Here is a 12,192-nt window from a genome sequence, read left to right as displayed (position 1 = left end):
ACTAAAATTGAACGTGCCTTTTTGGTCATTATTACACTTTTTTGTCCTTCTATTGAAAAGAAACAGTTTTAGAGGTAAAGAGCATGGATGCTCTTTTCAGCTGTAAGCCTACAATAACCTTCAACATTTAGAAAGTGTCACATGTTAAAAGACCACAAATGTGGAGCATGAAAAAGAAATTACAGTAGATTTCACACTTTCTGCAAGTTAAGAATGAAAAAAATGAATTTTATTGTAAAAGGTTTTGTCCAGCATAGGAAGTGAGAAAAATTTGTCCACCCAGGAGGGTTTGGTTGTATTTTTGAAGACATATTGATTAAATTGGACAGTGAAGATGATCTTAAAGGGTTCCCCCATAAAGACTGGAAACAGGATGGTCCGAGTTGGTAAGAAGAGGGTGTGTTTTGTCACCAAGTCCTTGCTTCCAAAATTTATTCTGGCTCAGCCAACAGACAGCTGGCAGTGGTTTCATCTAGCTTCTCTTTAAACTCTCAGCTTAGGAGAAAATATGCACACCTCCCAAAGTGTTTTAATGCTGTAAGACAGGCGTATCAAAGTCAGGCCAAATTTAATCTTAAGCAGTCCAGACAGCTAAAACTATGTCTAATAAGTTTACTGGGAAGAAGTTCAGCTGTACATTAAATATAATAAACCACCTATTTAAAAACTGATTGTGAACAGCATGAAGCTTCTTGAGAAAAATGTGCACAGCTTCAAAAATGCATCACAGTTGTTCCACAGTTATAACGCTGCTGTAGTAAAAGTCAGTCCCACTCTTTTGGCTTAATTGTAGAAAAAGTGCAGGCAGCTCTTATCCAGACTTTGTCCTATAATTATAAAATATAAGATTTATTTTATTTTGCAAAATAACTTGTGCTGTGAATCTACAGCAAACCGTAATAAAATTCAATAGTATATAGTGAAAAAACTGGATGTTTTTTGTTATATAACAGAATAGTGTTTTTTTCTTCAATAAGAACTGCAAAACTGAGGAAAATACAGCTAAAAGTCCAAAATGTATGCTCTCTCTCCTTTTTCTTTCTTTCTTTGGAAATTTTCACATTTTCACAAAGCTTGGGCTCTTTTTGGCTCCCAGGCTATCAGACATTATTCAGTAAAGCCCAGCAACATTTGTATTATATATAATTGATTTAATTGACATGTTTCATCTTCATGAAGATCATCGTGAGAGTATAAGACAAACTGTGCTGGAGCTGTAACCTGCAGACTTTATGCTCTTCTTCATGTGGAAGTAGATGAAAACCTGTACTCTGTCTCTCCAGTCATGCCGGTCTAAAAGCTAGACAGCATCTGCTGACGAAGCTTTTGGCGCCCATGAGGAGGAGCAGCACACACAGGACACTGCACCGACTATAACCCACGAAAACCTTCTAAACTGTCGACTCAATGAAATCCTCTTGGGAACTTTGAGCATAATACAACACAAACTCTCGTAGAGGATACAAAGGCAGAGCGATACATGTTTTGAAATGACAAGTAGCGGGCGCATCTAGTACACGCAGAGCCTCCACAAAAAATTACATATAAGCAAAGCACAGCGGCCAGTGCCACGCTAATTTTGGCGCAGTGCATGCGTGTCCGAATTGAAAGGGCCTTTACTCTGTAAAGAGTAAAGGTCTTAATGATGATGTAATAACATAAGAGTAGACCCCACATACCAACACAAATCCCTAATGAGGACACACATCTCTAAGATCTTTCTCTTAGTAGAAGAGAAAAGATCTGCGAACTGGAATCAGCTGATCATGGCAAGAGTGCAAGAACCAATACGTGGGAACGATAGAAAGGCAGACTTGGACTACTGGGAACCAGTTTTCTACAAGAACCGGTTCTCAATTCCAGTCCCTAATGATTCAGCAAGGCAGAGGAAGGAAACACTTCTTAAAGCGGTTGTGAGATGAAACATTTCAAAAACAGGAGGACATCAGGGAGAGAGCGCTCAGGCGTTTTTTATTATTCCTGTAAGGACTTTTCTGAAGATCGATCTTTTCCGTCTGGCGACAGCTTTTCACTCACTTCAATGAGGAATAATGCAGTGTGTATAGCTGTGGAAATGGGTTATTATAATTAGAATAGTTTCTCATAAACTCTCAAAACATTTACATCACTTTTCAAAGCTTTCAGAGGAGTGTTTTGCTTTGACTCGAAATTATTACTCTAATAGGACAACTCAGTGTAAAATCCCCCCTAAAGATACATTCATGTAAAAATAAAATGACAGACACAAAACTCTTTGGAAACACTTAAAAAGAAGGCATACAATGTGAGAAAATGAAGACATATACTTATCCTCACTGGCCGACAGAGGACTGTAATGCTCATTCATTTAAAAAACAAAAGAAAAAGAATAATCAGTGCTGTGATCATAGCAGGAATGTATATCTGGTTACAGACAACCAGAGTAAAACATTTAATCAAACCATAAGTTTCCTACATCTACAGCAGCATCCTAGTTACACAGAAGAGACAGAGAGGGGAAAAAAAGGAAATTTTTCAAAATGATATATAGATATCTACATGTACACCAAACAATCCAGGTTCTTTAGATGAGTATTTTAAGGTACATTTAATTGCTAAGAACCCTATAACCGTCTATATGTTCCTTCTCCGTGTTTAAAATGGCTTTAATTACACTCATATACACTCACCAGCCACTTTATTGGGTACACCTCCCTAGTTTTAATTCTTCGTGGCATAGATTCAACAAGGTGCTGGAAACAGTACTCAGAGATTTTGGTTCATATTAACATGACACATAACTGTGCCCCCAACCAGGTAGCAGTTTTCGAATTTTCTATCATCTAACTTTGCCTGTGTGAATTGTAACCTCATCTTACTGTTCTTAGTCTACAAAAATGGCAGCCAGTGTGGTCTTCTGCTGCTGTACTCCACACTGATCATTTAGAGATGGTCTTCTGCATACTTTGGTTGTACCGGGTGGTTTACTGTTGAATTCCTGTGAGCTCGAAGCAGTCTGTCCATTTTCCTCTGAGCTCTGACTTCAACAAGGCATTTTCACTCAAGCTCACTGGATATTTTCTCTTTTTCTCATCAATCTCTATAAACTCAGTAGAGCAACAGAAATAATCAGATGGTCTACATGGCAGCAACAACTATGCCATGTTCAAAGTCAAATTAACTTTCTCTCCCATTCTCATAGTGCACACTAAAGGCAGTCTAACATGTAACTCCAACCCTATGTTGGGATCAGATATCTTTATTTTATTAACACACTCAGTTTATACTTTAGCAGGTTGTCTTGACCGTGTCTACACACCTAAAATGCATTGCATTTTTGCAACACAATTGGCTGGTTAAATATTTTCATTAACGGGTATCTGAACAAGTGTACCTAACAAAGTGACTGGTGTGGGTATGTAGGTCAGGGTAAGCAGAGTATTATATTTAGTCCAGTGCTGATTTCTGCAGAACATGTCATATAAATGGCAAAAAGGTTACCTGCTGATTTTCTCTACTCACTGTTTTGTTTGTTGTCTGGTATTTTAAAAAAAACAAAAAAACTGTAATAGTGTAAAATAATAATATTAATTTAAGAGTAAAATTACTTTAAAAGCAATCGGGTTTTTTTGCAGAATATGTTCAGTCAAAGGACCGATGAGGCTAGCAGCTGTTAGCTTAGCTTAGCAGTCAAAATAGGGTGAAAGCTAGTCTCTGTGCAAAACGTTAACATCTTATTTCTCGCTTAAGTTGTACAAAAATGTGCAGAAATAAAAATTTGTCATTGTAGTTAGGTCAGTATTTCCATTCATGGCAAAGTAGCTGTACCTCTGGTCTTAATGATGATGTAATTATTTATTATTTAAGCCTTTTAAAGAAATTTACTAAAGGTATCCCTTAAAAATAAATATAACATAAGGCAGACAGCTGTGATTTAATCATTCAAGTAACCCACAAATACTGAATTTTGCATCAAGATTAAAATTATAGTAAAATTGGGCTAAATGTGGCTAAAACTTCACGTTCTTAAACCTCTAGGTCACACATAAACATATTTTAACAACATTTGAATGATTATATATCCACATTCAAATTCAGACTGTTTGAAATATAGTCATTTGAGATCTCAAATGTTCCCCTTTGTTTTAAATCTACCCTCATGGCCATCTTATAAATAGTATAACTCAAGTAATCATGGCAGTGACATCCACTTGAAGCTTTGTGTTAAATTAAAAACAAAAGTTAGATATGATACACTTACCCACACACATTAAAAAAATTGTATACTACTTGCTCAGAAAAAAAAAATAGTATCCCCTGTATTAGAAGCTTCAGTTCTGTCTGTCTCGTCTTGCATTGTGGGTAATGTGGTTCTTTTGTGGAGTCCATTTCCCTTCAATGCATCTCTTTCCAATGTATCTGTTTCTTTTGCCTAGGTCGCTTGTTTTCCTTCTTCAAATGCCCCAAATGGTACCACATTTAAGACGAACTTGGTTACTAAGGTGCTGTTTGGCTCCATTTCGCTCCTATTAATCCACCTTAAAAAGTGTCTCATTGAAAGGTAAACCAGCACAAAATTTTTACAAGAATCCACCTGGGTTACACAGCTGTACACGTTGACTTTTCTTGCTTGAGGAGTCCATTAGAAACTGGATGTGCAGTATGGTGTTTAGGAAAATGATAGTGGATGTAACCATGTAGTCAATGTCACTGAGCTTACAGGAGGCCTAAACTGCTTCAAAGTCAAATAAAATAGCAACAAAATCACGTTTTATATATTTAGGACCTCCAGGACGTCTCCATTGAGCTTTGATGGTTGAAAGTGGAGATAGAGTAATGTGCAGAAATCTTGAGTAGCCTCTCATTTCTCTATATTTTGCTTTCATGGAGCCAGATTTTCTTGTCATTTTTTTATGTGGTCTCGAGCAATAGTTGTCCAGCCTTTCTGAAGGTCTTTCAGGGGTGGGGGGGTTGTTGTTAAGCCACTGAACTATTGACCATTGAATCCAAATTTCACATTTTTGGTTCAAATTCTCACATGTGCAAAGGACATCAGTAGAGAAGTACAACAGTGAGTGCCAAGAGCCATCTGTAAAACATGATGGAGGCTCTGCCATGGTTTGGGGCTGCATTCCAGCCAGTGGTGTTGGAGATTTTGTCAAAATAAATGCTATGATCCACCACTCAATATCATCTGGAAAGCATCTGCATTTTCAGCATGACAATGATCCCAAAAGCACTTCCTATGCAGTACAAATATACCCGGATAGAAAAGTACACAGTGGAGCAATATCAGTCATGGACTGGCCTTCCCAGAGCACAGATCTTAACATAACTGAAGCAGAGTGGGATAGTCTTGGGATTGTGTATTTGCACATTTTAGGACATTACTGCAACTATTTCCTATTTTCCAAACACAATATTTAAAACATTAGGCTGACTCAAGATTTTGGCACAGTACTGTAGATGCTAATCAAATAATCAATGAGGTTGAATCTAAGTACACTACACTGAAAATGCTGAAAAAGATGTTGGACACTAACGTAGGAGTGATAGCTTTCAGTGCGATCGTGTAATTGCATATTGAGAGGAGAAGGCTAGGGAGCAGAGAGGTGACCGAAGACTTAAACGGAGGAAGAAACATGAAATGGATCATCTTTCTAAGGCTTTTGCAAGGGAGGTTTATTCAGGAAAGAAGCCCAAAACAAAAGAAAAGGGAGCCCTCAAATGAGCATCTTTAATGGGCGCAACCATTTTTAGTCTTACACCCACATTCAAGGTGTTCTTCTCCATGATCTACCAGCCTTTTTGTTAAAATATGCCAAACATCCCTTTCTGTGTCTTTTCTAAGAAAGAACAACGAGGGTTACCACCAGTTTTCAGTCAGAGGGCTGACACCTCAGTCCGTCAGCTACCCCTCTCTGATCCACTTCACTCCCCTATCTTCAGTCTTCCCAGATCAACAGAGACAGCGGCGGTCACTCTTGGTCACTTCCTCGGATGAATGAACCACATTGGGCACAAACCCACTCTTCACACCCTCCCAGCCCTCCTGGATGGTGATGTCACCAGACCGAACCAGGGCGAAGATGTCTCTGGTCAGCTCAGTGAAGGCGTGTTCCACATTGATGGCGTCACGGGCTGACGTCTCAACATAGCGCATCCCATACGCCCCAGCCAGTTTCTCTGCTTCTTGGCGGGTCACCTACAAGATCAAATGAGTTAAGTGAGTTAATGACGCTATCTCCTGTAGTGGCTGTAAAACACATTTGAGTGCCACGACAGCAATTCAACAACAAATGGTCTTATCAGGAAGTGCAAGGACTAAGAAGACAAGCTGTAGTTTTTTTTGGGATTGGACTGCCATTCGCACACAAAGTCAAATTTGAGTGACTACTTCAGCTGCATATTTCCACATCAAGACATTATTATGCATCATATTGTGACATGCCCTAAGCTAACCCAGCACAACTAAAAATCCCAAACCAATAAGAGGCTAAAACACTCCTTGAACTTGAGCACACTGATATTGCATTTTCCTCAAAGTGCTTTGAAGTTGAGTTGAGTTGAGCAAACCTGCACAGAACAGTTAAAATTTCTAATTTTACATGTATCATCTATTTCATTCCAAAGGTCAAAGAGTCTCCAGTTACTCTGAAGTGTGTTATTCTGCTGATAGGCCTGATTCCACACTCACAGATAATGACTGTTCAGTCCTGTTACAAAATAAAGCTGAAGCATTATTGACCAATTTATGATGGCAACTGAAAAGCTGGTAAACGAGCCCTCTAACACAAAGTTATGAAAGTGGGCAGATCAAGATAGGGGTAAGCGGCTAATATGGGAAATGTTGCATAATTTCCTCGGTCATTTCATTTTATTCCTGCTCTCACGATGGTGGGATATTAATGTAGATGTGGTGTTATGCTGTCTAATTTTCAGAGGGGATATATTTTTATTTCTGTCTGCCTACTGACCCAAGACAATAAACTGTGCATCTGAACAAAATAAGTACAAACAAAAACAAATAAATAAATGTGAACAAAAAAGTTGTTTTCAAAACTGTGACTTTGTTGTATTGCATAGTGCGTAACCTTTCACAACAGGGGAAAGTGCTTGTTTTAATCCAGTTTTAATCTACTTTACAGTGTACACACCTGCCGCTGTGCCTCCAGATCACACTTGTGGCCCACCAATAGAAATACGATGCTATGTGGCTGGACATGACTACGAGCCTCCTCCAGCCAGTCATGGACATTCTGGAAAGATCGGCGATTGGTGATGTCAAAGAGGAGAAGCCCACCCACAGAGTTACGGTAGTAAGCCCTGGTAATAGACCTGGAAAGGACATAAAATAGAGGGAAGCATTTAACATTAATACTACATGCAGTTATTTCACCAACTATAATAAACGCACAAGAATTTGATTATATGAAGTTAAACAGATAAAGCAGTGGCCAGTGGATATACTTTCTGTTTGCAAAGAACATGTATGAAGTTCACAAAGAAAATAAATCGAGTTCTGTTGGTCAAGCAAAGCAAGTTCTGCTTGTCCAGCGAAATTTACAAATAAATAAAAATGTAAAAATCTATTTTCATCTCTGTGTTTTCTCGTAAGTCTTGTATTCAACTGTATCCAATCTTAAAATCACTGCGATCTTGTGGTCGAAGCTGGTAATCATCTCTGGAAGCAGGATTAACTCTGCTTGCAGTCAAGCTATTGTAGTCCGTAGCAGCTTACAGTTGCTTGTTTGCAGATGCATATTGTGGATAAACCTCTGGTCTTCGACAGGAAAGTGACAGGAGTTCTTAGAGCAGTTACAATCTGCTTTGCATGGAAACAGAGCTAGCATTAGCATGCAAACAAGCCATTTATAATGTATCACTTTAACAGATAAGTTTTCTCTTGCTAACCATTTTGATCACATGTGTGATGCAGATGAGTTAAGAGTAAAATGAGAAATAGTCTTAATAACTACATTTATTACATTCACAAAGCCTTGATGATGGAGAGGAGACATTTCATAAAACAGGCGAGTAGAACCGATGCAGGTTCAGCACTTTCAGAATAACATTCAAAAGAAATCTTCTGGTTGATCTAATTTACAAAGTATAACCAGCTGTTTTGTAATACATCGCCTTCATTTTGTATTCATTTTTAAATGCCTCTGTAAATATTGATAATTACATTTGTCACAGAATGCTTCAGCCTTTTAATTCAGCTGTTATTTTTTAATGTTATACATGTATTCAAAGTATCTTTTAAATATAGATAAAGGTATATTTTTGAGCCCATTAAAAGCTATTTATTTAGAGATATTGGATAACTCATCTTGGGTAACACTGTCCTTAGTTTGGATTGTATAAACATATGTAGTGAACTGCTAAAAATCCAGAACTACTGTGTGAAATACATTAATTACAAATTATTCCTGCAGCAATTTTTCGTCTACCTCAAAAAACATTAAAAGTCTTTGATGCAGCAGTTAAGCTGGTTAGCCAGACACGCAGCTTGTACATCACAAACAACCTGCACTTTATACATTTTTCTCTTGATTTTAAAAATAAACATACCCATTATATGTTCAGGATGAATAGAAAAATAAGCCATATTAGTAATAAAACAGATAAACCTAACGAAAGGAGGTGTGAACGCAGAGGAAGATGGAGGTGTCATTAGGGTATCATTTTAATACCAAGTGGAAACTGGATTTGTGGTTTATATAACTGTAACTCCTCTACGCAATCTGACAGGGAGGAAAAGCGCTGCTAGATTTTGACGAGATGCGACAACCTGCATGCACGCAGGGACACATCGACTGCCTCATGACGTCTCTCTCTCTTCCTCACAGTCTGCATGCGAATATAAATATAACTGGAAGGACAATTAGAGGCTTAAGCTGGAGACGGAAAGAGAGACGTGTCTTGAAAGAGGAAGAAGGGAGGAGTTGCTGACAGAGAGGAGACAGTAAGAGAGGAGGAGTGGATAGCAGAAAAACCTGAGCCGGAGAGTGATTCATTTGATCGGACACACACATAGTTTATATGTATTTTTAGAAGCAAGAACCACGCAGATGAAACAACAATGACTAAGAGATCTGCATCGCTGGTGAAGAAGAAGTGAAGAGAGGACTGTGTGGTGGATTAAAACAAGCAAGGACTGCTGCGTCACAAGTTCCCAAAATAGTGGCTTTTAAATATTTTCCTAAAACAGCTACTTTAGTCAACCATAGTGTAATAACTGAAGGATTATCTGGGTGCAGTCTGTGCCACTGCAGCTCCAGCACATACACGATAACCAGACAAACAAGTGACAAATGAATAAATTTATGATTAAATTCTTGTTTGCTGCATGTAGATAAATTATTAGGCTGATAATGTCCTCTATTTCTGTTATTACCAACAATTATAAGGGAAAAACAAAGGAAACAGTTCATCTGTCCATCTTCGCTGTTCATAGTTTTCAGCCTCAAGCCTCTTTGTACCTACTGATTTTATGTTGGTAGATACACAGTCCTATAAAAGGCTAAAGAAATCACTAAACGTTATTAGAAAATGTGAGTGGAAGAGGAGTAAATGATGATTCCAATGAGTGTTATTACCAGCCGATTAATACACCTTTAGTAAGTACAGTATGCATGTGGGATCATGTGGGTGACTTGTTCCAATGTAATGACATTTTCCATACTTAAAGAGAGAGATAAAGAGTGAGTGATAAGGTGGGGCTGAAGATCAGTGAATCTTATGTAAACACCTGATTGGTTGACTAGATATTATAGAGAGAAGTGGAGTGAGTGGGCACTTGACAAAGAATAAACTGGGATGTCAGGAGGCGTTCTGGGTCCGTCTCTGGCGCCCTGCGAGATGAGCAGTTCCAGAAGTTCACTGTTGGAAATTCCAGCAGAAGCGCTATGGTGGACTGGATTTACAGATCGGACTTGGATTTGGCTTTATTTCTGCTCATCATCATCTTTGCCATGTTGGATTATAATTCTGTGAAGGATTTGGACTTTAATCATTTTCCAAGTGGATTGCAGATTCTCAAGACTTTCAAGGTTTCCTCTGTGAAGATGTGGGACTTATCAAGGAATCCTGCATTCCTGATTATTACCATTAACAGAGCACTAAGCACATCTTCAGTGCTGGAAGTGTCCATCTCACCACCAACCTCTCTTCCGCCAAAGATAGGAACAACATGAACATTAGCTTAGAGTGAGTTACTTCAATAAGTAGAATTCATGTGATTTGATTATTCTCTTTTTTGTGTGTGCTTATCCTTTGCCAAGACTCAAAGGAAATTCCTGATAAATTTGACCTGCAAGGCTACTTGAGTTTTTTCATACCAGGGCAAGCAAGGAAGACACCTGCTTGTTCAAGGCAGTCAGGCTGGACGAGTCCCTTCATCCACATCAGCTGAAGAACCCTGCATTATCTACTGGGAAAGACTCATAGGATCCGGGATCAAGACTTTTCTTTATCAGAGCGCCGAAATCAACTTCCTGTATAGGGGTTTTGTGGGTCTACCAATCGACAGGCTTAAACAAGTGCATTAAAGTCAGGTTCAATATCTGAGTTGGATCCTTGAGGGAAAACATCACTGAGAGAGGATCTATAGCTCGATTTATAAAACTTCTTCAAGGAGAACATGAAGCATCTTCACTGTTGGCATGTGAATAAAAATGCTGTTCTCCAACTAGCTTTGAAGAAGCTACAACCTTGTCATGAGCATTTCGAATGAAAATATGGTTTTTAGGTCTTTTGTCTTTCCATTCTGCATTTGAGCTCTAGGATGTCTTTGACTTTCTTCTTCTCAACAAACTCTTGAAATTCTGCTCTCAGTTTCTACACTCTTTGCTCAGGCTGAGCCACCTGACAGCTGTGTGGCAGCCTATGTCACCATGTTCAGTCTCCTCCCCCATCAAAAGTGTAACAAACGTTTATTCAGTGCCGTATTCAGTTGTTAGTCACTTTATCTTGCACACAACTCAAATTGTCGGACATTTTTCCCAGATTTATAGACATATTGATCATAACACCTGCCAGTTATCCTATTGCAGCCCAAGCCTATCTAAGCCTGGACTTAGCCCCATTAACAAATCACTTCCTGTTGTTGTCTCTTTCACTGAGTGCACTGCTGCCAGCTCCTCCACGACTTTAAAGTTTTTCAATATCCTAAGTTGAAAGATAATCAACTAGGTTGTGTCACAGCTCTCATCCAAAAACCAATAACACAAAGTCAAAATTGTCCATATTCTCAAATGCTGTTCTTTTTTCTCATCAAACACACTTTCATAAACCTGTCAGAGAATGGCTTACTGTTTTTTATATTATATTATATTATATTATATTATATTATATTATATTATATTATATTATATTATATTATATTAGAGAAAATCTGATTGCTAGCATACGAAACTAAAAAATGATTTCATGATACATAAATTTAAAGGAAATCATCTGAGAAGTGAAGTAAAGTGCTACTTATCTGTGTGAAGTGCTTCTAAGAAAAGTCACTGTATCACAGATTTATTTCTAGGAAAAGGCCTCGTGGTGTTCGGGCTGAAAAAGGTCTGAGACATCCTTCGTTCTCGGAGGGACTTGCTGCGGTTGCTATAGAGATTTTCATCATGGTGACAGGTGAGACCGGTCCTCTTCTGTTAGGATGATGAGCTGTGCTGTGTGTGTGCGTGCATGTGTGAAAGTGCTTTCCCGCTATGAGGCATACATTATTATAGCTATGTGTTACCCTTTTTTACCCTTCATGTACTGTAGGTTCTGTTCTGATGGAGAAACATCTTTAATCTAACATATTAAATCAGCATTTTGATCAATTAGCTTGGCACACAGATATTTGAAAGTTGATATGACAGTTCAAATGAACACTAGAAAACTTCAGAGTGTGCATGAGAAATAAAAACACTTAAAAATATAAAGATTTTAATAAAATGAGTAAATTGAAATGATTGAAATAAAAAAATTTAAATTGGTCATCACATTTCAGCTACAACAGACTTGCTGATCGCTTGATTCCTTAAATAAAATAAATAAGTGCATACTTGTTTACAAATTGACTTAATAACCAAAAGCTCCCTGGTTCACTTTGGGCTTGTGTCAGGAAGGACATTCAGCATGAAAATCTCAGCTTTAATCGCAGGATGCATATTAAACGCTGGCTTCCTAGTCAGTTACATATTTTTACATGTACATTTT

General features: G+C 38.1%; 1 protein-coding gene and 1 long non-coding RNA gene across 2 annotated transcripts in view; both read right to left on the bottom strand.

Moving 5' to 3' along the window:
• Window positions 1-2,157: 2,157 nt before the first annotated feature.
• Window positions 2,158-12,192, bottom strand: part of LOC120721895 — a 25,570-nt gene continuing 15,535 nt past the window's right edge. Inside the window, exon 2 of the long non-coding RNA XR_005693288.1 lies at window positions 2,158-3,079. This is a non-coding gene — a long non-coding RNA (uncharacterized LOC120721895). The remainder of the gene's footprint in view (window positions 3,080-12,192) is intronic.
• The window catches only part of LOC120721891 (ras-related protein Rab-39B), a 13,273-nt gene continuing 4,613 nt past the window's right edge, over window positions 3,533-12,192 (bottom strand). The window contains exons 3-4 of the mRNA XM_040012528.1: window positions 7,137-7,317; window positions 3,533-6,184 (exon numbers count right to left, since the gene is read on the bottom strand). Of these exons, the coding sequence (XP_039868462.1) occupies window positions 5,939-6,184; window positions 7,137-7,317 (427 nt within the window). The 3' untranslated portion in view covers window positions 3,533-5,938. The remainder of the gene's footprint in view (window positions 6,185-7,136; window positions 7,318-12,192) is intronic.

This window comes from Simochromis diagramma, unplaced genomic scaffold, assembly GCF_900408965.1.
Source record: "Simochromis diagramma unplaced genomic scaffold, fSimDia1.1 OVJJ01000612.1, whole genome shotgun sequence".
Classification (NCBI taxonomy): Eukaryota; Metazoa; Chordata; class Actinopteri; order Cichliformes; family Cichlidae; genus Simochromis; species Simochromis diagramma.
This window is presented reverse-complemented; position numbering and strand designations above follow the sequence as displayed.